At 44.1% G+C, this 23388-nt stretch overlaps 5 protein-coding genes across 7 annotated transcripts in view; 4 read left to right on the top strand and 1 right to left on the bottom strand.

The window, feature by feature from the left end:
- Positions 1-3777, top strand: part of LOC134078036 (uncharacterized) — a 17143-nt gene extending 13366 nt beyond the window's left edge. The window contains exons 16-19 of the mRNA XM_062533667.1: positions 374-740; positions 1014-1412; positions 2182-2400; positions 2559-3777. Coding sequence (XP_062389651.1) covers positions 374-740; positions 1014-1412; positions 2182-2400; positions 2559-3556 — 1983 coding nt within the window. The 3' untranslated portion in view covers positions 3557-3777. The remainder of the gene's footprint in view (positions 1-373; positions 741-1013; positions 1413-2181; positions 2401-2558) is intronic.
- A 2008-nt stretch (positions 3778-5785) lies between these two features.
- On the top strand, positions 5786-11413 carry LOC134087579 (zinc finger protein 37 homolog). Of its 2 annotated transcripts, none has more exons than XM_062541177.1 (8): positions 5786-6444; positions 6672-6833; positions 7196-7269; positions 7725-7827; positions 8275-8439; positions 9279-9417; positions 9671-9808; positions 10353-11413. In XM_062541177.1, the coding sequence occupies exons 1-8, from the start codon at positions 5833-5835 to the stop codon at positions 11222-11224; spliced, it is 2265 nt and encodes a 754-aa protein (XP_062397161.1). In that variant the 5' UTR covers positions 5786-5832; the 3' UTR covers positions 11225-11413. The 2 variants fall into 2 exon arrangements, with proteins under 2 accessions (XP_062397161.1, XP_062397154.1); XM_062541170.1 differs by having other exon boundaries at positions 9668-9808.
- Positions 11414-13041: 1628 nt separating this feature from the next.
- Positions 13042-14090, top strand: LOC134078025 (oocyte zinc finger protein XlCOF15-like). Its single transcript, XM_062533657.1, has 2 exons — positions 13042-13520; positions 13886-14090. The coding sequence occupies exons 1-2, from the start codon at positions 13042-13044 to the stop codon at positions 14088-14090; spliced, it is 684 nt and encodes a 227-aa protein (XP_062389641.1).
- A 1781-nt stretch (positions 14091-15871) lies between these two features.
- Positions 15872-18906, top strand: LOC134072019 (zinc finger protein 883-like). Its single transcript, XM_062528653.1, has 6 exons — positions 15872-16138; positions 16292-16465; positions 16554-16615; positions 16814-16877; positions 16970-17168; positions 17341-18906. The coding sequence occupies exons 1-6, from the start codon at positions 16130-16132 to the stop codon at positions 18405-18407; spliced, it is 1575 nt and encodes a 524-aa protein (XP_062384637.1). The 5' UTR covers positions 15872-16129; the 3' UTR covers positions 18408-18906.
- A 965-nt stretch (positions 18907-19871) lies between these two features.
- Positions 19872-23377, bottom strand: LOC134087191 (uncharacterized). Of its 2 annotated transcripts, XM_062540533.1 has the most exons (6): positions 23216-23377; positions 22885-22924; positions 21803-22012; positions 21225-21307; positions 20797-20869; positions 19872-20266 (listed from the first exon to the last, which is right to left on the bottom strand). In XM_062540533.1, exons 2-6 carry the CDS (start codon positions 22915-22917, stop codon positions 20111-20113), a joined length of 555 nt encoding a protein of 184 aa, XP_062396517.1. In that variant the 5' UTR covers positions 22918-22924; positions 23216-23377; the 3' UTR covers positions 19872-20110. The 2 variants fall into 2 exon arrangements, with proteins under 2 accessions (XP_062396517.1, XP_062396525.1); XM_062540541.1 differs by lacking the exon at positions 22885-22924 and having other exon boundaries at positions 19873-20266; positions 23216-23373.
- Between the last annotated feature and the right edge of the window lie 11 nt (positions 23378-23388).

The raw sequence follows: 23388 nt of genomic DNA, 5'->3' as shown, positions 1-23388 counted from the left end.
CCAGCACCAGGCTGTCTCTCTACCGCTCTGTACTTTCTTGTTACCCTGAATTGAATACAATGCAAGTCAGTGGAATGGTACCTGGAATGTAATGGTGCAATTGAGATTAGAGACTCAAACCCTCCTGAACTCTTCTCACAGCACTGTTAAGCTGTATCTGCTTTATAGTTAAGGCTATAGTCATTTAGCAGACGCTTTTGTCCAAAGCGACTTATAAATAATTACAACACAAATTAAATTAACAGTGAACAATTACAAAAACAATATAGCAATATTATCAATAAACTATTTTTTCAAGCAATAACCTGATGAGGAATAAACAATGACTAGGAGAATATCAATTAAACAATTAAGCTTTATGCTTGGTTTGCAGGAGTTTGTAAACACATTTATGCAGACCGCTTATACCGCTGAGGCCAACACCACCACCACCACCGCTGCAGACTCCGTCAGTGACCCAGAAAGACAACCAGCGCCCCTTCCTCTGAAGACACTGTTGGTGAGGCTGCAGGACTGCAGGCATAAACTGGGACCAGATGGCACTTTCACAGTTCACAGTGGAGAGATGCCCGGCCGTCAGGAGGAGAAGGATTTTGACGATGACGATGACGATGATGGTGAAGATGGTGACGATGATGGTGGTGAATATGGTGGTGATGATGTTGTCTCAGATTATAATTATGAGTCAGACCCAGATTATGTCCCTGAAGATGATGCCAACAGTGATCAAAACCCTGAAAGTAAGTTGGTTTGACTTAGCAAGTGTTGAGTGTTGTTGAGTGTCAATTTGTGTTTGACATTTTAACTGGTTTCCAACACAATTGTTTTAACAGTGTATACAGTAATTTCCTGTGTATTAGCCACATTGTGTATAAACCGCAGGATGGTGTGCTATGCAAAAAAAAACAAAAAACAAATGAATACCATGTTAAATGCCCCTGTGTACTACCCTCATAGCTGAAGAAATGTTATCGATTTAAGTCAATGTTTAAACCTCGGTGTTTGTTTTCCAGAGTTTTTGCTCAAGTCTTGCAGGAAGAAGATGAGTCAACAGGGATCCTCACTGCATGCGATGCAGCACCCAGAGTCACCCCCTCAGAAAGCTTCTCTGGAAGTACATGAGGGAAGTTCTTCAGAGGAAAGGCCCTTCAAATGTCCCTTGTGTGAAGAGAGTTATAGATATTGTCCGGACTACATTCAGCACTTAAAAACCCATAGCTCACCGACCTTCACACTGCATGGTCAGCAAGAGAGGGAGGATGACGACGATGACGACGATGATGACAACGATGATGACGACGATGATGGCGACGATGATGACAACGATGACGACGATGACGACGATATCAACACCGAGAAAGATCCGGAGGACAGCCTTGAAAATGGTGGCAACAGTTACGACAGCCCTGATAGTATGTGAAAGTCGCAGGGCAAAGATAACTGATCATAACGGAATTGGGTTTCAGCTCACATTGGGCTCCAATTTCTTTGTCTTTCAATGCCCCATGAAATGAGGAAAATAGCGTCCCGCACAAGCTAATCCTAAACTAATTACTTTGCTAAACATCCTGCTAATTTGACCCAGTCTCTCTCTCCCACTTGTTTCTTGTCTACCTATTCACTGTCCTACAATAATAATAATGATTAAAAAAAATAGTAGTGGCCAGGTTGTACTTTTAATAAAACAGGAAGTGAGCCCTGAGTGAATTGACATAAACACTGCTGGGCCAGTAACGAGCACAGAGACGAGCTATCGTGTTGTTTTCATTGTGTGGTTTCCGCCGCATGGTAGCCTTAGATGGTGCACATTGCAAATTTAACCTAGTGCCCATTGTGTTAAACCACTTTGCATTCTTTATTGACATTGGACGGGTTTCCCAGAATCGTTAAGAAGCTCTTAAGTGCTAAGAACTTCTTAGGAGCGTTGTAAGAATGTTCTAAGAACGCTCCTAAGAAGTTCTTAGCACTTAAGAGCTTCTTAACAATTCTGGGAAACCCGGCCATTATCATTATTGTTTTTGTTTTTTTGTGCAGGTTTCCAAACAATACTTTCCGGGGTCAGCACTGTAATAATAAAAAACTAAAAAGATATTAATGAATGTTACAATAATACATCAAGTCACTTTGCTTTCTTTATTTTTGATTTGGATTCATTTTGATTGTACTGATTTATGTCATCAGTGAGGTCAGAGGAGCGCTGCCAGCTTCCACCAAATGGAGCTTCGTCTGCTCAACATGAGGAGGATGATCTCGGCCATCACATGGAGGCTGAAGAGGAGGAGCTGTGTCATGGCGATGGTGTCAATGATGAGATTGATGGTGATGGCAATGAAGTGAACAATGGTGAAGACACCAATTACAACCTTGAAGATGATTGCAACAGTAATGATAACCCTGAAGGTAGGTGAACAGTAAGGTTAATGACTTGAATAAATGCAAGGAAAGCTTCTGAGCTTGTTTGTTTGTTTGTTTGTGAATTTGATTTAAAAAAAAAAAAAGATTAAAAAAAGGTGTATAACCTTTGATATCCGATGGAGTTGCACATTTATGTCTTCCAGATGAGGCTTTTCAGTCTTCCTCTAAGGACGGCAACAACATCTCGTCCGCAGACAACATGGAGAACAACGAGATCGGGGATGTCACCGTTAATCGATGCCTCTCTCAACCGAAACGAGTCAAACCTTACCAGTGTCAAACCTGTGGAAGAAGGCTGAGTACGTCCGGCGCTCTTCACATTCACCAAAGACAACACAGTGGAGAGAAAGTCCACTGCGAGCGAGACGCCAGAGGACGGAAAGTGTACAAGTGTGCAAAGTGCGACAAGTCGTTCGTGGGCGTCACCCTTTTTCACGTTCATCAGAGTACGCACCTGGGCGAGAGACCATACGTTTGCCCTCGGTGCAAGAAGACCTTTGTCTATCCCACCGGTCTCCGGGTGCACCAGAATTTCCACTGCAAAGAATGGCCCCAGCAGCAGGTGGAGGCTGCGGGCGACGGAGGCCCTCAAACGCCCTCGGCCCGCGCCCGAAGGAGGAGGACGTACGCGCACGCGTGCGCGCAGTGCCCGATGACGTTCTATCAGAAGTGCTCGCTGAGGGTTCACGAGAGAAGTCACTCGGACGAGAGACCTTTGGAGTGTCCGCTGTGCGGCAAGCGTCTTAAACACGCCGGCACCCTCAGGGAGCATTTGAAAACGCACGACGGGCGGAAACGGCATCTCTGCGATAGCTGCGGCAAGTCTTTTCCGCGCTGGGGCAGCCTGAGAAGGCACCTCGCGTTGCACACGGGCGAAAAGCCGTACAAATGCTCGGTGTGCGACAAACGGTATCATCTTCAGCAGAGCTTAAATACACACATGCTTAACCACTCTGAAGACCGTCCTTTTCGATGCGGCGTATGTGACAAGGGATTCACGAGGCTACACCTCGTCCAGAAACACGAGCGGGTCCACACCAAGGAGAAACCGTACCGCTGCTCCATTTGTTTGAAGAACTTTGGTTACCAGGAGTCACTGTACATGCACCAGAAACGATTTCACTCTGCGTTAGGGCATTAAGACCACCTGTGGTGCATACTAGGGGACATGGGGGGCTTGATCACACAAGGTCACTGACTGCACAGTGTCCACACCCTGCCTACTCTACGATAACTTCTTCTTGATAAAACGGTGTAGGGGGGAGGGTGAACTGCTTCAGACTTCAGGGTCCTTCTTGTCTGCCAAGCAAATGTTGGACGAACTCCAACTTCTCCAAGACCAGTGCCTGTGTATGTAACAAATTTTGTAGGGTAAAGAATTTTGCAATAAATGTATATATTTATATTTCACATACCATGTTAATCTGTTTTGTTCCATCTGGATCATTTTAACAGAAATGCAGAGGGATCTTGATACATTCCATATCGAAGTACAAACAAATTCTATGTACTGGCTCCTGGGTCTCTTCGAGCTCATTGCTACTGACTTACTTGATAGTATGGGATATCTCTCTCTCTCTCTCTCAATTTCAATTTCAATTGAGCTTTATAGGCATGACAAAAAATACAATTTGTTTTGCCAAAGCATTTCTTATAGTACATATAAAACAATATCAAAAACAAAGCATCAAGTATCATACATTTCTGCAACGGCAGTGTGCGTGTGCTTGTGTGTCTGTATGTGGTGGTGTAAATGGGAGTGCATGTGTGTGTGTGTGTGTGTGTGTGTGTGTGTGTGTGTGTGCTTCACTGATGAAGTGACTCCCTTTTTCTGTGGCAAGCATCTAAGTATCTTGCTTGCACTCTTTTGTTCCTCTCCTAATAGATATTCTCAAACTTGTGTTTTGAAGGTCTGGGTGCATTTCTCTGAATTTAGGACAGAATTGATCTCTTATTTCTTTCCATTGGCAGCATTCAGCCAAGAAGTGTAACTCTGTTTCTATGGCACCTTGGTTGCAGTTGGCACACAGCCTGTCTTCTCTGGGCAGCCAGGTTGGCCTGTGTCTGCCCGTCTCGATCGCCAGGCTGTGGTTGCTTAGCCTGTCCCTGGTCAAGGTTTTTCTCTGCCTGGTAACAGTGACGGTGGACAGGTAGTCTCCCACAGTGTATACTCCCTGTTTAGGGCCAGATAGCATTGAAGTTTATTTAGTTTTTTTGTTGTTTCAGTCCAATATGAAAAATCATTTTGTTTTTCGGCTATGATTAGGCCAAATTGTTTGAGAAAGGGTGGCAAGGTCCTGAGGCTGACTATTAGTTATATTAGATCATTAGTGTGTGTGAGACTCAGGACTAGCTGGATGAGGGGACTCGTTTTTACACTCATATCTTAGCTTTTTAGGGCTTTATAACAATAAGAGCTGGGGTCACTTGTTTTGAGGTGTTCAAAGAATTTGATGGCTCTTTTTTCTATTTTAATTAATAAAGGGTATTGGCCTAATTCAGCCCTGCATGCATTGTTAGGTGTGTTCCTCTGTACCTTGAGGATACTTTTACAGAACTCTGCATGCAGGGTTTCGATTGGGTGTTTGTCCCATTTTTTCAAAACCATTGTACATAGGAGGACCCCACACTTCACTGCCATGTCATGCTATTGGTTCAATGACTGTTTGGAATATTTTGAGCCAGATCCGAATGGGTATGTCGAATCAATCTCTCTCTCTCTCTCTCTCTCTCTCTCTCTCTCTCTCTCTCTCTCTCTCTCTCTCTCTCTCTCTCTCTAAATTCCATTCCACTCCTTTATAGACAGACATGGTTATTGCATAGTTTGGAGTTGGTCACTCACTGTCCTCTGACGGACGAGGCTGGCTCTGATCAAGCACCATCCACAGTATACAGCTTTGCAGAGATGACCCATCTTTTTTCCATGATTCTTTCATCCTGCACAGTTTTCCCACTTTACCACCATGAAGGCACCCCCATATCATCATTAACAGATGCAGTCAAACAGTTAATCTGTTTGCTAGCATTTACAGGGCCAGAACCATGTCAGTTTGTTTAACCCCAAAGAGAACCCTAAAAAAAAGACTGGATGTACAAGTTGGGGGAAAATGGGAATTAGAATTGGGAACACCTTTAATCTCCCGTATTGAAGCAGTTTAAACTGCGTCTACTTGCGTTTAGCCTCCAACAGCCCCCTACGAGGACAAAAAATAGCCTACATTTTCTTAAATATGTTTTCTATTCCCAACCTTTTGGTGGCGCTAGGTTCTAATCTTCTTACATGTGCGACAGAGCATCCACACGTGATGTAAACACACCATGACAAGTCGGAGCTGAGGGCAGCGAGCGCATCATGCAGAGAGAGAGAGAGAAGCCTTTAGTGAGCTTGTTTTGAACAATTTCCCCAAGCTTTCGGATATGGAAGAACATTGCAACATATCGAAGAAGTCAGTCGTGTGGAAGCATTTTAAGTCAATTCTAGGGGAAAACGCAGTCATTTGTCTCTATTGCAACAGGAAAGTGAAATTATATGCCTCGAGAAGCACAACTCCACTGAATGTCCATCTAAGAAATCGACATCCGTCGGTGTTGCCCTTGATTCGGTACAGGATAGGCAACGAATCGAGAAAAAGGTCAATTGTGTGGAGGCATTTTAAGTTAATTTCAGAGGGAAACGCAGTCCTCTGTCTCCACTGCAAGACAAAATTCAAATTCTCAGCCTCGAGAACAACAACTCCCCTGCATGTCCATTTACGAAATCGACATCCGTCCGTGTTGCCCTTGGCCCAGTCCAGCGTACATCGCAGCGTATCGAGAAAAACGTCAATTGTGTCGCCCTTGGTTCGGTCCAGGATATATGGCAACGAATCGAGAAAAAGGTCAATTGTGTGGAGGCATTTTAAGTTCATTCCAGAGGAAAAAGCAGCGCTCTGTCTCTACTGCAAAAAGAAACTCAGGATATCAGCCTCGAAAACAAGTCCACTGCATGCCCATCTAAGAAATCGACATCCATTTGTGTTGTCCGGTGAAGTAAGTAGTCTATGATGAGAACTGTTACAGCGTAGCCGACGTTAGGATTAATATATGAAATATCACCATTTATCTACAATTTTCATAACTCCCTATGTGTCCTCTTGTATTGTATGCACTGCCGGGGCAGGGCCAGGCTCAGGGCCTAAATAACTAACCATTTCAAATTGTGTTGTTATTCCAATGCTTCAGTTGTATTATAAAATATATATTTACTTTCATTTCAGCTTCATCATTCACAGGTTGTCTCAGAGTCAGAAGAGAAGGTGTTGGAATCTGAACGAGCATCAATTGACCCCGCTGACTCCAACCAACTTCTAAAGTTACAAGTGCAGAAACTTCAGAAGAGTCTGGAGGAGAAAGATAAAGAGGTCACAGAGACATATAAGGTAGCCGATTTTACTACGTATTGTAAGCATAAATATTAGTAAATAAATAAACAAGTTTTGCGCAAGGCAAATGCATTATGAATGTGAACAGCAAATGGGGTTTGATCTGAGATGTGGTTTCTTGTGAAGAATTTGAGCATGATGGATGAGTGGATGCATGGAATAGAAGTGATAGAAGACGGTGTCTACGTGTCAAAGATTCTTGAAACGGGATGGTGTCAAATAGTCCCTCTCTATCAACACACACACACACACACGCACACACACTGGACAAGATTTGCGTTGAAGTTTTCCAAAACATCTTGGATGCCTCTTTTATGTCAACCACCGTCTATCTTCTCTCTTCTGTTTCTCTTATATAGTCTTTCCAGCAGATCATTCAAGCTCTTCAGGAGAATGTGAAGTCCATGAAAGAACAGCTCACTCAGCAGACGGGGTATGCACCTTTTTAGTTCATTTATTACTCAAATAAACGCTGTTTATCATCCTGAGGAGTGCACCTTTTAGTTCATATACTACTCAAATAAACACTGTTTATTGTCCCGAGGAGTGCTGTCCACATCTGTATGTGCACATTGCACACATTCTCACCTATTGCCGTAACAAACACAATGCACAGTACATGTTCATAAATGGCGTGCACCTTAGCATGCAATGTTCCTGTTGACTAGGCATTGGGAATCTCGCATAACTGTGATTCCACCTTTGTTTTTAAGGATTTGCTACACAAAGTGTGCTGTAGTCTTATCTGCTCCGATTTAGATTTGTGTGTTGTATTTGTATTTGTGTGTGTTTAAAAAAAAAAAAATCTTGTGAAGTACTTTGGGTCATAGAGGTATCAACACACATGTAAATAAAGCCCTCCCACCCCTTGATATTCTCCCTACATAGAAAGCATCAGGGTGCAAGACAAGGGAGACTTTTCGACTTTTCAGTGCCGCCAGTTGCAGCGTCATCCCGGCACAATCAGCCTCGTTCGTCCGTCCATGATGAGGTACAGTGCGTGATGGATCACGAACATCTTGTTCATCTCATTCCACCTCCGTTTGCTTTTAGAGAAGCCTTCTGCTTGACCATCTCAGATTTGCTTCAAACTTTTACTATCTAAAGAGTAACCATTGAAACTAACTTAGCCAAAATATTAGCTTGATATACCTAATACATCCAGAGAAAACTATTAAGTAAATAACACCAGGAAGGAATAAGAAAACACAGCACACAGCCGATGGTTGTCTGAAATGATTCAGACTTCAGACTCCTCAAATCAAGACTTCACAGTATAAAGATTTTTTATATTGTCAATTTTGAAGACATTCACTTTGACAGAGGAAGCACTGTTTACAAAAGACAATAAAATAATCGTCCTCTCCTCTGTCCTGGCTGTGTGGATGGACCGCTAATCGTAATGGTAGCTTATATTTGATGTGTGCTGAATCTACAGGCGTGTGAGGACCGCCCCCTGCTCACCCTGTCCTGCACCTCTGAGCCCAGTTCTCCTGGTCTTGATGACACAGAGGGGTCGGCACAGAGGTCATCCAAGGACCAGGAAGTCATTATTGCTGGCCAGCAGACTCCTACAGATGCTGTCATCAGTGACGACATTTTGGTATGTTTGGGATTTATTTATTGATTGATTTATTGATTTTGCTTAACTTATGATAGAGGTGATCAAAATGCATGCATATTTAAAAGTTAGGTATTTAAGTTGTGTGTGTTGCATAGTTGGTTTGTAGGGCTATGTAGACACTTTCATACAGGTCTTCTGAGACTGATGCAACCAACCCCCCAGACTCAGTCAGTGGCATGGAGCCACACCACCTCCTACTAGAAACACCACCACCTACTAGAAACACCACCTCCTACTAGAAACACCACCACCTACTGTACTAGAAACACCACCTCCTACTAGAAACACTACCATCTACTAGAAACACCACCTCCTACTAGAAACACCACCTCCTACTAGAAACACCACCACCTACTAGAAACACCACCACCTACTAGAAATACCACCTCCGGCTAGAAACACCACCACCTACTAGAAACACCACCTCCTACTACCACCACCTCCTACTAGAAACACCACCTCCGACTAGAAACACCACCACCTACTAGAAACACCACCTCCTACTAGAAACACCACCTCCGACTAGAAACACCACCACCTACTGTACTAGAAACACCACCTCCTACTAGAAACACCACCACCACCATCATCATTCTCCATTTGGAAACGCAAACAATACAGACACACAGCACATAACATATTACAAAAAAAACATTGCACTTCTTATATTTAAGACTCACAGGAATGGATATTATGGTATGGCACTGAACCAAGGACGTGATCATGTACTGAGTCAGTTCTGAGCCTGGAGGAAGTGTGTATGTGCGGAAACCCCTTTTCTCCCAGACAGGGGGTTTAATGGAGTTTTCTTTGTTCAGGTGGAAAAGAGGCATTGTCGTCAAGACAACAAGGAAGATGAAGACCGTAATCATAACAAAGATGAAGTCTCGGATTATTATCCTGAAATGGACCCGGATCACAGACCAGAAGATGAGGACGACCCTGATGACCCTGGGGGTGCGTAAAGTCCATATGGAACCTCATCCCACAACATTGCTGTTAACTTCTCAGAAATATTCTTTTATTTTTTAAATCAAAGAAATATCTGAGGGATACATAGTACAAAATATTTTTTTGTATATAGCTTAGAACTTGCTTCAGTCTCATGTGTCACACCACTTCACTCTCTTTTGTTGATTTAATAACTTTGGCTGGAGGACTGCTGTGCTGAATCTTTGACTAAATGGCGTTTCCTCTGTTCAAGAAGAAGATTTTGGTGAGTCAAATTACGAGGGAGAGGATAACGAAGATGAAAGGGATATCGGTGGTAGTGATGATAACAGTGACATGCGGAAAGGCCTCGATTGCAACCTTGAAGATGATGGCAACAGCAATGACAACCCTGATAGTAAGTGAACAACAGGATAATGAATTGAATTAAGGCAAGAAGAATTCCATGATGGCGGAGTTTGGTGCCAGATTGGGACAATACAATTTCAAGAATACATAAATCAAACTCTGCAACATACAGTTTCTGCAGATTTATTATTACTATTTAGTAAGTAAGTAAGTAAGTAATTTATTTATATAGCGCATTTAACGTGCACAGAGTGCAACCCAAAGCACTTTACACAAGACAGAGAGTGGCGTAGTCGCCAGTGTACTCGTACAACAAGACATGAACAAACAAGATTTGGTGAGGGAAATAGAATAATTATTACACATTTTTAAATAGACATTTGTAGTAATGACATTCTTACATGGAGGATGAGGAGAAATCCTTTCCACTTTTAGGGACGCTCAAAAAAAGTGAACACGGAAAATGACAATGTCCTGTTTAATGGTCTAACTTCATAATTCAGAACCACTCAGTTTACAGTTTAGCATGTAGTTTCCTTTGGTGTTTTATGAAGTTTCTAAAAACTTTTCTCTGTTATCTGCATGTCTTCCAGATCAGGTCTGGCTGTCTTCCTCGAAGGACAGCAACAACATCTCACCCACAGATGACTTGGAAAACAAGACTGGGGAAGTTTATTCTTGCACCCTGTGCAACGAGATGTTTAGAAAAGTGTACTACGTGAAACTGCACAGGTTAATCCATGATAAAGGTGCCACCCTGAATCAGTGTCTCTCTGAACCCATGAAGTACGTGAGAGTAGTTCAACCCCACACATGTGAAGTGTGTGGAGAGGAGTGTAGCACATCAGAGGGTCTCCACATTCACCAAAGACTACACGATGAAGAACATGGCCACTGCGAGGCCTCTGATGCCAGTGGACAGAAATTGTACAAGTGTGGAAAGCGTGACGAGTCTTTCGACCACTCGACCGATTCCTGCCCCCGCCAGGAAGCGCACCTGGACGAAAGGCCGTGCGAGGTTTGCTCTGGGTGCCAAAAGACCTTCGCGCATCCCGCCGATCTCGGCACTCACCAAAAACGTCACTGCGAGAAAAGGCGGACCGAGGCTGACCCGCCCCGTAAACCGAGGCCGTGTCTCTGCGACACCTGCGGCAAGGCGTATGAAAATTTGAGCCATTTGAAGAGGCACGCCATGGTGCACACGGGAGAGAGGCCGCACAAGTGTTCGGTTTGCGACAAACGCTTTCGCTTCCACTTTACCTTAAAACAGCACAGCCTCAAGCACTCGGAAAACAGTCCTTTCATGTGCCACGTATGTGGCAAGGGATTCACGAGGTTGCAACATGTCCAAAAACACACGAGGGTTCACACCAAGGAGAAACCCTACCGCTGCTCGTTTTGTGCAAAGGACTTTGGTTACCAGGAGTCACTGTACGTTCACCACAGACGATTTCACTCTGTCTAAGGGCAATAAGGACTACACACATCTGCAGTGCAGAGAAATGTACAACCTCGGGAGACTTGATCGCACAAGATCACAGACTACATGGTGTCTACGACTACCTCTCGATAAAGCATGGACGTTTCAAAGCCCTCATAGTCTTCCAAGGATGTTTATTCTTTTGCAAAGTCGAACTCTCTCAAGAGAGGCATATGGGGGGGGGGGGGGGGTGATTTTATTCAAGTGTAATTTACATGTAAAATATATTAGAGTTTTTTTTATTATTATTATTGGGTTTTTTTTTATTTGACTTTTTCTGAAAAACTGTTGAAGGTGAATAAAATACTAAACAACATTACTTAATGACTCAGTCTCTTTGTAAATAATGTTATGACCCAAGCGACCTTGGTACTTTAAATAAAATGTATTATTATTATCATATGATTATCATCATTATGATATCCCATTGTTTTGCCATTGATACATTGGCATTTTAATCGGAATTAATATTATACTCCTTACTGTATATATCTTACCAGGGCCAATTTGAAAGACAAAACAAAAATATCACACTTTCTGATTTTCTTTTTGGTGCAGGATTTAAGCGCTCTGCTCTGAGTGGATGCTCTGGCACAAGATCAAAGAGTCTCATGTCTTCTAGCATTTTGTTGTTGTTGTTGTTGTTGTTGTTGTTCCCCAGAGGCAAAGGAGGGTGTAACGTTTCATGTTCACAATGAAATGTGGCCTCCTTCCAACCTCCAAAAGGGGAACATTTGATGATTCGAACACGACGTTGGTTGCGTGCAATGACGCACTATTTCATTGACAGGCGAGGTGTATATTCTGTACAATTAGAAATGTACAGTCAATGTCTATTAGCCATATAGTGCAGAGAGAAACAAGTGAGCGAGGTTTGGCATTGCAGCGAGAGGATAGGTGTTGGAGTTGTTTGATTAACGAGCGTTATCTCAACTTGAGGGCATAACTGTGCATCAGTTCTCTGTGCGCAGTCTTTCCCACAGACTATCAGAAGTCCTACAGGAACATTTTGCTGCTGAAAAGGTAGCTAAAACCAAACTCTTTTATTTGTCAGAACCCCATAAAAATGTGCAGTTTGTTTTGTTTGTTTTTCTCAGTTGATCTGCATAGGAGGCAGCATGATGTACTGATAGTGTAATAGTCCCAGTCCTCTCAGCTCAGCCAATAACAACGAGGTAAAATAAGCTCTGTTCTCCTCACTTTTTCCCTTTTCATGTGTGTGTCTTATATTCAGGGTAATGTGGGCCTTCCCTCGCTGATTGTCCATGCTACAGGCTCTGTCGACACTAACACTGAAACATCACCACAGCTTTTCCCTCTAACGATGTTGTCAGTGAGGCTGCAGGACTGCAGACACAAACTGAGACAAGATGGAGCAGAAGCTGGAATTATTCAAGTGGATGGGGTCTGTGATGTCCCTGATGGTAAGTCAGTCTACACATAATAATTAGCAATATTGGTTGTGTAAGTGTCTTGAGGGAAATTTCAAGTATGTCTTGGAGATACAGTTCGTCACTGTTGTTAACTCGAAATAAAAAAAATATCTATAATACTACTGTGAAAACACAGCAGTCACAATTCAGCAGTAGGTCTACAGTGTTACATACTTGTAGATGTAATGTCTGGGTTAACAAAAATTGTAACTAAAAATTGCACTAATTTTGCTGTTGTTGTATTTAGTAGTGTAGTAGTAGGCTAGTTGACAAAAACGTTTTTGTCTTTTGTTAGATGACAGCTGTGAGTCCTTGTCTCATAATGCACGGGAGGCAATGTCACAAGAGAAAAGTAAACATTACCAGAAAATGCGTGGTGGCGAGTCGGAGACTCAGAAAGGTCCCACGGCGTCCGACCGGCACAGCCGTAACAACACGCAGAAGAAACTCCACAGGTGCGATGACTGCGGGAAGGTTTTGAGCTGCGCGGCCAATCTACGCCACCACTACCAAATCCACACCGGAGAGAAACCCTACGGCTGTGCCACGTGTGGGAGGACATTCGCCCTGCCCGGTAACCTCCGGGCCCAACTCAACTCGCGCTCAGCTAAAGAAGAAGCGCGAGGACAGGATCAGAGGAAGCCCACGGCGACCGCGCACACGTGCAACGAGTGTGGCAAGAGGTTTTCCTCGTCGTCAAACTTACGCACGCATCGGAGCATCCACAGGGGGGAGAGGTGGTTCACTTGCGCACTCTGCGAGAGGAAGTTCCTCCAGTTGGGTAACCTGAAAGCGCACCAGATGTGGCATGCTCAAGAGAGGCCACACCAGTGCCCCCACTGCCCAATGTATTTTATAGCCGCGTCAAAACTCCGGGTACATATCAGGATTCACACAGGGGAAAAGCCATTTGCCTGCAGCCATTGCTCAAAGACTTTTTCTAACTCCAGCTCCCTCAAGTCCCACGTCACCATTCACACGGGGGAGATGCCTTACGAGTGTTCGATCTGCGAGAGGAGGTTTAGGGCCTATCCCAACTGGAGAATCCACGAGCGATCCCACACCGGAGAAAAGCTGTACCTCTGTTCCGTCTGCGGCGTCACGTTCAGGACGTCGACGCAGCTCAAAGAACACCAGCGTATACGCACACGGGAGAGAGACCACACCGGTGTACCGAGTGCGGTAATAGTTTCGCCCGGCCGTTGACCCTCAGAAGACACCAGCTCCGCCACTCCAGGGAGCGGCCTCACCTGTGCGCCGCCACCTGCGGGAAGACGCACACGTGCGTGGAGACGCTCAGGACGCACGAGAGGGTCCACACCCGAGAGAGACCTTACAGCTGCTCCGTCTGTGGGGAGAGTTTCGGCTACCTCAGGAGTCTACACGGCCATGAGAAACCAGAGCACAACATTGGATAGGCAGGGGTGGGGTCGGAGTCCAATTTGCCTCGGATTCCCTGTTTTTGACTGGGTTGCCTGGGTTCTGCCGCGGGTTTGTGCGGACCCGGTTCCTCCGGGTTGCCATTTTATATCTTCTGTGAACAGATTTCTGTTGTCCGTGGTTATGTTTTCAATGGACAGAGGCAAGGCCAATCGAAGATTTTACAGGAAAATATCCATGCCCACAATCTCATGTCACATGTCATGTCTGACTGGCCTGCTACTTGTAAAAGAGGAAATAAGGTGTTGGCCTTTTATATGTATTGCATTGTTAACAGACTTGAGGAAGAAGTACAAACTTCCTCTTGTAGAACCAGTCACATGTTAATGATAGTAATGTTCAAGTCATGAACGTAGTGATATTTAATAGGATGTTAGATTCTACTACCCATCCATGTGATTGATCATGTCTCAAGGAAGGGAAACGGGAATTACAGGCCCATGTTATCAATGACCAGGTTATGCCCAGAGGTGGTTGATAACTAGACAATCTTTGTTATGGTGCCTGTAATAAAATGATTACTCTTGTTTTTTTCCTCTGAGATCTGATGAAGGCCTTATAGGCCGAAACGTCATGACTCATTGCCTAATAAACCTTGGAGCCAGAGTGGACGGTAGCAGCCAAAAAATGATCAAAATAAAATATTTTTGTATTTTCAAAATGCTACAGAATACTTTTTCCTACAGTTTTTTTTTCTGATTGCTCAAGCACATTTTTGTAACTATTGCCTATTTATGCAAAATTCTACACAAATAAGAAAGCCATTCACCAAATTAGCAAAACATTGTACTAATGCAAAAGCCGATAAAACCTTGCTTAACTCTTCATACCTTTAGTGAAAATGGTATTTTCGTATCAAAACAGTTAAGCCATCATGTTAATAAGCACACAATGCACTAACTACACACTGATGAATAAAAAACACATCTGCCGTTTGCTTTCTTTGTAGATTTGTTTCATTCGGATTCTGTTGCGGGCAAGTAGCCTAGCATAATACAGAAATTCTCACGTTGTGTGTTTTGGAAGGTGCTGTCATTCTCTGCTGTTATCTACTGTAGCCTTATGGAGTTATTTGCTATTTGCTTAGTGCTTATAGGCTGATTGCAAACTGAACTAAAATAGTTTTCACATGTGACAGTGTGCCAGACAGTTGGCAAAATAGTGTAAATAGCCATACTTGTATAGCCTAGTTTTTCTAGGAGTGTGTTGATCATTTGGAAATTGAGTGTAAAGCAGTGAGTTGTGTTTACAGTTCTGCAAAATGAGTGCTGTGCAGCGGACTGTACAGTTTTGCAAAGTGTGTGGAAGGCCTACAAAATTGAAAACTGAGTGCAAAACAGCGTTTGTGATTTAGTTTTGCAAACTCAATGAGTTTTGCTCTAAGTATTAATAGTAGGCCCTACTATAAGTATAACATATTAATAGGGGCATATGCCTATCTTTATAGGCTATTGAAGAATTGACATGGCCAACATTTTAAAAATATGTATTTTTTCCCCTGATAAATTGCACTTGTGTTTTCCATTTAAATTGGGGTGATTCAAGGTTGAAATGTCATCAATATCCCACTGACTGAATGAAATTACCTCTGACAACTAGGTCTAAACAAACAGTTTATTTTCACTTGTAAAACTGAACAGCCGCACCACAGGCTCATCATTGTTGTCCTGCTTGTTTTCCCGCTCCAATCCACATGGGGCACTGAAGAAAACCTTACTTGATCTCTCGACAGAAACGACGAAAAAAGACGTAAAAGTGTAAACATCCTATGGTAAACACAGACTGGAAACATGAGGAACAAGTAAAGATCGTCTGACACTAACTAGTAACATTACCATTTCTGCAAATATGTATTTGAGTAGATCTAGCTTACAGGGATCTCGTTGTTATACATCACTCCTGGCTGAGTTGCCTATTTGAAACACGAACTTGGGCTAACAAGTCCAGCATTAGCTCACAGAGAGTTGAATGAGATATCGCTGTGCCTTTGCGATATGACGAAGGGAATATAATAACCATGGATGCAGTAAGTCTTTTTTAAATGTTTATTCTTTCATGTAACAACATGCTTTAAAATCGAGCAGTTATAATCTGAAAGGATATGGCAGATGCTCTCATCTCTTTTCTGACACAGTGTTGCATGGCTCGAAACTAATTATCTGCTTAAAACTGTTTAAAGTGTGAGGGACTTGATTTGGCATTACAAGACTTGTTGGAGTTAAGGGAGAATGAAGTGGAATTCGTCAGTGCACTGCGAGACCACATCGAGTCCAACTGGCGGTTGAAGCTTCAAGTCGAAGACCTCCAGAAAAAGTTGGATGTTAAAGAGGGACAACTTAAAGAGGCCAATAGGGTGAGTAGGATGAGACAAGTTTAGACTATATGTTTGCTCTTTCTGCATATATGAAACTATTTCTCATCTCTCCCCCCCTCTTCATTAGACCATCAGAGCTCTGAGAGGCAATGTTCAAACACTTCAGGAGCAGGTGACAATGCGTAAGAGGTATGATGATATGACCATACAGTATATGACTATATTGTGTAATATAGGCCTACAATATGTTTCATAACCTATGCATATCCAGAAGCATACGTAATATATGCCAACTTCGCTAATGTAGGTCTATGTGTTGTTTTGCAGTGCTGAGGCTCTAAAAGTAGCCTAAGTGAAATGCTTCATCTTAATTTTTTCCCTACGCAGAAACTACCGGAACATACTGGGAAAGGCCCCGCCCACAAGAAATAAAGATGAAATCCAGACACGGGTACGTCCCTCTCATCGGCATGCTTTTAATTTAAACTTTTTTTTTTTCACTGCCATCTGCATTTTACAATGTGTTTATATATTTTTGTTCAGGCTCACACAATTCCACCCGCCGTGGCCATCTCGTGTGCTTCAGAGAGTCCTGAATCTGTGGATGACACCAGAGAGCAGTCTTCAGCGGAGGTGCCAGCTGTAGCAGGGGTGGACTGCAGTGCACAGAGGGCGACAGAAGAGTTTCAAGAAGACGAGGACGCCGTTGACAACGACGGAGACAGTGACTTCATTCCTAATAGTATGGATGTAAAATATAAGAATCCGAAATAATATGATTCAGGTCATGCACAGTAAACAAACATACACTGTAGCTGTCCCGTTATATTCGTACGGATCTCTTAATCACAAATAGTTGAGCGTGGAAAAGTATACAAGTGAACCATTAGTCATTCGTTGTGTCTGTGTTTCAGATGAAGATGTCCAGTCTGGCTCTGATGATGAGAATATCCCCGCACCCTCCAAGAAACGACGACGACAACCCAAAAGGATTGTGGTCAAGAAACCGCGCCATACCTGCGGCGTCTGTCATCAGACATTTTGGAAGCTGACAGGGCTCAGAGCACACCAGAAGTGTCACAAGGACAAAAACATCGCTCCGCGACCGAGACCGAGGAAACGGCACTGTCGGCTGAAGGAAGAGGAAGGAACCGAAAAGCCACCGCGGCCGCCGCCGCCTCCTCTCGGGAAGCCGTACGAGTGCGACGAGTGCGGAAAGAGTTTCCGGACTTTAAGTCACCTCACCGTCCACCACAGGATCCACACGGGGGAGAAACCGTACTCTTGCACCATATGCGAGAAGACGTTCGCCCAGAAGACCAGCGTCACGTCGCACCTGGTGACCCACGCCAGCAAGGACGCGCCGATAGCGTGCCCGCACTGCCAGGTGACGTTCACGTCGTCCACGTCGCTCCGGCGGCACATCGCGGGCCACCGGACGGAGAACCGGAACATGTGCTCGAAGTGCGGCGCGGCGTTCGCCGGCGCGGCCGAGCTCAAGGCGCACAAGGCCTCGCACGCGGCCGAGCGCCCGCTCTCGTGCCCGCACTGCGCCAAGAGGTTCCGCAACGCGTCGGGCCTCAAGGAGCACGTGCGCACGCACACGGGCGAGCGGCCGTACCTGTGCCACGACTGCGGCCGCTCGTTCAGCTGCGCGCAGCACCTCAAGACGCACCGCCGCACGCACACCGGCGAGCGCCCGTACGCCTGCGCCGAGTGCGGCGAGCGCTTCGCCCAGGGCGTCACGCTGCGCAAGCACCGGCTGCGCCACACGGGCGAGAAGCCGCACCTGTGCTCGCTGTGCGGCAAGGCCTTCGCCCGCGCCGAGGTGCTCAAGACGCACATGCGCGTGCACACCGGCGAGAAGCCGTACGGCTGCGGCGTGTGCGGACAGGCCTTCGGCTACGTGCAGACCCTGCAGTCGCACCAGCTGCGCATGCACATGAAAGAGGAGGACGCTTCAGGCGCGGCGGGAACGTAGAGCGCACACACACACGCAGCTCTTTTAGGCTGCTTCAGAAGCCTGGAGGACACAAGAACAGCTCTTTTAGGCTGCTTCAAAGGCCTGGAGGGCACACGGGCAGCTCTTTTAGGCTGCTTCAAATGCCTGAAGGGCACAAGAACAGCTCTTTTAGGCTGCATTCAAATGCCTGGAGGACACAAGAACAGCTCTTTTAGGCTGCTTCAAATAACTGAAGGGCACACGGGCAGCTCTTTTAGGCTGCTTCAAATAACTGGAGGGCACACGGGCAGCTCTTTTAGGCTGCTTCAAATATCTGAGGGCCAAATGCCTGGAGGGCGATCGTAGCTACATAAGTCATAAGTGTCAGTTACAGATTAAATATATAAGGGATGTCAGGATGTTATTATCCGGTATTGTTCAATGTCTTTTCCATCCTCCTGAAAAAAAAAGCTTGCTGCTTGTAATTCAGTGTTATATGTGTTATATCTGTTAAGCAACAACAGTGGGGCATGCAATTAATGTTGGTTGCTAAAATAAACGTGTTTTTTTTTTAGTTAGTTCTTAGTCTATGGACTGTTAATTATTCTGGTTTACATGAGAGCAGCAATTTCTAATTCATGTTTTTACAGATGGAAGATGGGTGTTTTTCATGGCACATTTTAATGGGAGTGGGCAAAAGATGTGGGCAGTGTTTTAGTGTACTAGCCTGGGTGTTCCCACGCTGCTTTGCGCACGATTTCACTCACACTGCAAAGGCAGCCTGGAAACTACCGCTCTAATGTTTGTGTGAGATAGGGGACCAATCCCAGAACAGGGGGAGAAAGCAAGACGATGGTGAGCTATGATAGACATCCGTGGCAGCCAAAGAACAGATCTACGAGAAAATTAATGTTTGGTTGCCAGACCACGTCTCATTGAGATGTGGTCGCGTCAGCCAGGCTATTATTGTACAGGAATGTCACAACTCACACGGCAATAGGGGCGAGACTCCTCATTCACCATCCGGAAGTATTATACAGTATCTTAAATCTATTCTCCTATTTCATTATGCATGGCATCACTGCTTCTGCTGTCATAATTCCATCGATGGCTTGTCATAATTCAACTGATGCACGGCACACTGCCCATAGTTTTACAGGAAGGAGGAACTAAAGTCATGCTGTTGCTGTATCTGAGGAATCACTGTATGTTAGTTCCCCTTGCTGAGATGGATAGTAAGTATTATCACACGTAAAGCGGTACATGGAAAGTATGTTGGTGTGCAACACAGTGTTTTTATACATTGACTGATATTTTCTTTACATAGCCAACAAAAGAACCATTCTTATGGTCTCAAGGGAGTTTAGCCTTTGAGTGTCCTTAATTGACGAAATCAAAGTGCAAAAAGTGAAAAATCCTTCTGGTCTGAACTCCTCAGATGACCGTACGTACACTCCAGAAGTTCTAATAATTGACTGCAAGAACAATGAAAAAGGAAAAAAAGACAACACAATGATAAACGTTCTCTCTGAAAATAGCCATTTTATATACAACCATTACAGTGCAGGCTAATATTTACATTGACTCCTTCAAGAGACACCACAGAGTATTAATTACAAAGCCTTAATCCAACCCTTGCGTCTCCTTTGCTGTCTCAGGGGTGGCTTATAGAGCCCGCTTTCCAAAGAAGAAGAAGATAAAAAAAAAACAGCATCCCCATCAGTTTGTGCAAACGTAAGGCCTCAGTGTGCCACATGAACGCATCCATCTGGTCCGAGCTTGGCTCTGCAGTCCACCAGCCTCACTGACAACGAGGCCATGCTGAGCGGGGCGGGGTGTGGCGGCCTTTTTATGGCACTTCCTCTGGTTGTGGAACTGGACTCCCAAGAACATTGAGCCTTGGTGTAAGAGCACAAACAGAAAGAAAAGGACTTTTAGGATAGATCTCAGAGTGACTGCAAAATACAGTAGTACACAAACATGCATACATTAGACTTCAAGTGCTTTGACACTAAAGTACAGTCATTTCCTGTATTAGCCGCACTGCGTACAAGCCACGGGACAGAGTTTTATGCAAATTAAAAGAAACAAAACCACATCAAGACCATATTAATTGCCACCCTGTATTAGTTTCATGTATTTGCCAAATCAATGTTTAAGCCGTGGCTAATAGATGGGAATTTACGGTAAGTCTGAAATCTGAACACAAACCGCCCTAAATATTGACACAGGATAGGTTTTTATAGTCAATGTTAAGTATGAAGTGTGAATTGTTTTTACATTTAGAACCCTATGGATCAAAATCAGAATCAGCTTTATTGGCCAGGTTTGCGTAAAGTAAACAAACAAGGAATCTGACTCTGGTTAATCTTTGCTCTCAAGTACAACACTCAACAAAATGAGAACACGAAGAAAGGAGAAGGAGTACCTTTTCTTCAGCGTTACTGTTGGATGTGCATGGCTGGGGTGACTGGGAGCATGTTTGCTTCTCTTCCTGTTTTCTAAGGTGTCAAAAAGCAAACATCATTGACGCTGAAAGACCAGTGAGGGGCTTGACACAGGATTAGCTGTAGTTTACTGACGAACTCTTATATCAGCAGGCATTACAGGTGAACATGGTGGCAAAGTCTTTACATTCCAATTACACTCATGTACACCAGACCTTTTTTTTCAAAATTATTATTCACTACTGACAATGATCAACAATTAAAGTTCTACAATTGATATGTACAACCATATGTAATATCTAAGTTTTGTTGTTGAAATATTGCTGTATTGTTGCTACTACAAATACATAAACATGTGTTAAACATGTGTTTGTGTATAAATGTGTGTGGTCTGGTCAGTCTGTCGCACCTGTTTTCTGTCTCTGTTTCTTCCTGCATTGCTTGCAGCTGTTGCTGTAGAGTCTCCCTCTCACTCTGCAGGCTGTTGATAGTCTGTCACAGGAGAGCATTTCTATCAGTGAGGAGCTCTAGACCCCGATACAAAACCCATTGCTACCATAAGGACATGAAATTGTCTATTGTACATGTTGCACATATCGGATATACTGTACTGTATAAGAGATATGTGCAACAAGATATCATTGCCCAAGTTTAGCACAATTTGTATAGCCTGGTATGCAAAAGTCATTCACAAAGTGAGGGCGTCAAACAAGCCTGACGAAGGCTACATTGCCGAAACGCGTTGGAGTTATTTAGAAAGGTTTAATGTGACCAAGCCGCTACAATAAAGGCTTTTTAACTTTTTCTATATGAGAGTGCCTTGGAGTTCCTCTTGCTTTTTCATCTGAATTTCTCCATCCAAACAGCACCTCAAACAAACTTTTTCTGAGTCCAAGAAGCACTCCTAGATAAATGTTTTGTTTACAAGCGGCATGAAGGCAGTATAAATGTGTTGTTGTTGTTGTTGTTGTTGTTGTTGTTGTTTACCTCCAGGGCCTCGGTGAGTCTGCTGTCCCTCTCCTCCAGGCTCTCCTCCAGCTCCTGCTCTTGCCGTCTCAGGAGCTGGTTGAGGTTCTCCTGGACGCTCATCTCCTGACTCAGCTCCATCAGCCTCCTCTCCAGCCGCAAGAGCAACATGCGCATGTGCTGGTTCTCATCCTGGATCGGTTGGGTGTCCATCTTCTCTTCTAGATCATGCTGATAGTGGACAAGGTTTAACAAACACACTTGGTTAACATGAGCACTCCAAAATGGCTACAACGACAGCAAGACACCTTAACCCCTCACTGCTCCCCGAGCGCCACTGTTGAGCAGGCAGCTCACTGCTCCAAGCTTCACCTCACCGTGTGTTCATTCACTAATTATTCACGCATGGGGATAAATGCAGAGACCGAGTTTCCCCCACGGGATCAAAATAATATACTGTACTTACACTATATTGCCAAAAGTATTGGGTCACTTGTCTTGACGCACACATGAACTTAAGTGACTTCCCATTCTTAATCCATAGGGTTTAATATAACATCGGCCAACCCTTTGCAGCTTTAACTGCTTCAACTCTTCTGGGAAGGCTTTCCACAAGGTTTAGGAGTGTGTTTATTGGATTGTTTGACCATTCTTTCAGAAGTGTATTTGTCAGGTCACACGCTGATGTTGGACGAGGAGACTGGCTCTCATATGGCCCCTTCCTATTCCAACATGACTGTGCACCAGTGCACAAAGCAAGGTCCATAAAGACATGGATGACAGAGTTTGGTGTGGATGAACTTGACTGGCCTACACTCAGTCCTGACATCAACCCAACAGAACACCTTTGGGATGAATTGGAGCAGAAGTCTCCTCGTCCAACATCAGTGTGTGACTGACCTCACAAAAACTCTCTTAAATCTTGTGGAAAGTTTTCCAGAAGAGTTGAAGCTGTTGTAGCTGCAAAGAGTTAATGTCATATTGAACCCTATGGATTAAGAATGGGGTGTCACTTAAGTTCATATTATGCGAGTCAGGCAGGTGACCCAATACTTTTGGCAATAGTGGTCTCTCTCTATTAGCATTAAATGAGACCCACTCACCCCCAGGTTCGCAGTTTCAATGGATTCTGTCATGGAAAAACTATGACGTGTAAAAAATAGTTTAGCCACATTTTTTTTCTCTTTATGTTGTTGGTTATCTGTCTATTCCATGACATGACATGCCGCTTATTGACATTTGCATTACAAATAAACAAGTCAAACATATCTCTACATTTAGCTGTACATTTACATCATGTCAGAGTTGAGTTCTGCAGAACGTAGTGGAGGAAGGTAACGTTGCTAATCTAAACACAGTCAGTTAGCCTAGCCCGGACATCCCATCATATTATCATGACACTGATTACTGAGGAACTGACAAACAAAAGCTTACTGTGTCTGCAGTAACAGGAGAAAGCTCAATGTCTCTCTCTTCGCTAGGGAACTGATTAATTCAGTTCCAGAGGAACTAGACCCTAGTAATATCTGCTGGCTAAACACACTTCGCGTGGGCAGCAAGCAAGCGCGTAAACAAGCGAATGACGTTCCGTAATACCGAACAGCATT

The sequence above is a fragment of the Sardina pilchardus genome, chromosome 1, assembly GCF_963854185.1.
Source record: "Sardina pilchardus chromosome 1, fSarPil1.1, whole genome shotgun sequence".
Lineage (NCBI taxonomy): Eukaryota > Metazoa > Chordata > Actinopteri > Clupeiformes > Clupeidae > Sardina > Sardina pilchardus.
This window is presented reverse-complemented; position numbering and strand designations above follow the sequence as displayed.

What these genes read in the sequence shown, in the direction of transcription:
- LOC134087579 (XM_062541170.1), top strand. Translation starts at nt 5,833, where the DNA reads ATGGAAGAACATTGCAACATATCGAAGAAGTCAGTCGTGTGGAAGCAT. An exon ending in AGGTCACAGAGACATATAAG is followed by an intron (nt 6,834 to 7,195) that starts GTAGCCGATTTT and finishes TCTCTTATATAG; the next exon opens with TCTTTCCAGCAGATCATTCA. An exon ending in CGACCCTGATGACCCTGGGG is followed by an intron (nt 9,418 to 9,667) that starts GTGCGTAAAGTC and finishes CTGTTCAAGAAG; the next exon opens with AAGATTTTGGTGAGTCAAAT.
- LOC134078025 (XM_062533657.1), top strand. Translation starts at nt 13,042, where the DNA reads ATGCGTGGTGGCGAGTCGGAGACTCAGAAAGGTCCCACGGCGTCCGAC. An exon ending in CAGTGCCCCCACTGCCCAAT is followed by an intron (nt 13,521 to 13,885) that starts GTATTTTATAGC and finishes GTTGACCCTCAG; the next exon opens with AAGACACCAGCTCCGCCACT.
- LOC134072019 (XM_062528653.1), top strand. An exon ending in CAGGTGACAATGCGTAAGAG is followed by an intron (nt 16,616 to 16,813) that starts GTATGATGATAT and finishes TTCCCTACGCAG; the next exon opens with AAACTACCGGAACATACTGG. An exon ending in AAGATGAAATCCAGACACGG is followed by an intron (nt 16,878 to 16,969) that starts GTACGTCCCTCT and finishes ATTTTTGTTCAG; the next exon opens with GCTCACACAATTCCACCCGC.
- LOC134087191 (XM_062540533.1), bottom strand. Translation starts at nt 22,917, where the DNA reads ATGACAGAATCCATTGAAACTGCGAACCTGGGG. An exon ending in GACTCACCGAGGCCCTGGAG is followed by an intron (nt 21,308 to 21,802) that starts GTAAACAACAAC and finishes CTCCTGTGACAG; the next exon opens with ACTATCAACAGCCTGCAGAG. An exon ending in ACAGTAACGCTGAAGAAAAG is followed by an intron (nt 20,267 to 20,796) that starts GTACTCCTTCTC and finishes TCTTACACCAAG; the next exon opens with GCTCAATGTTCTTGGGAGTC.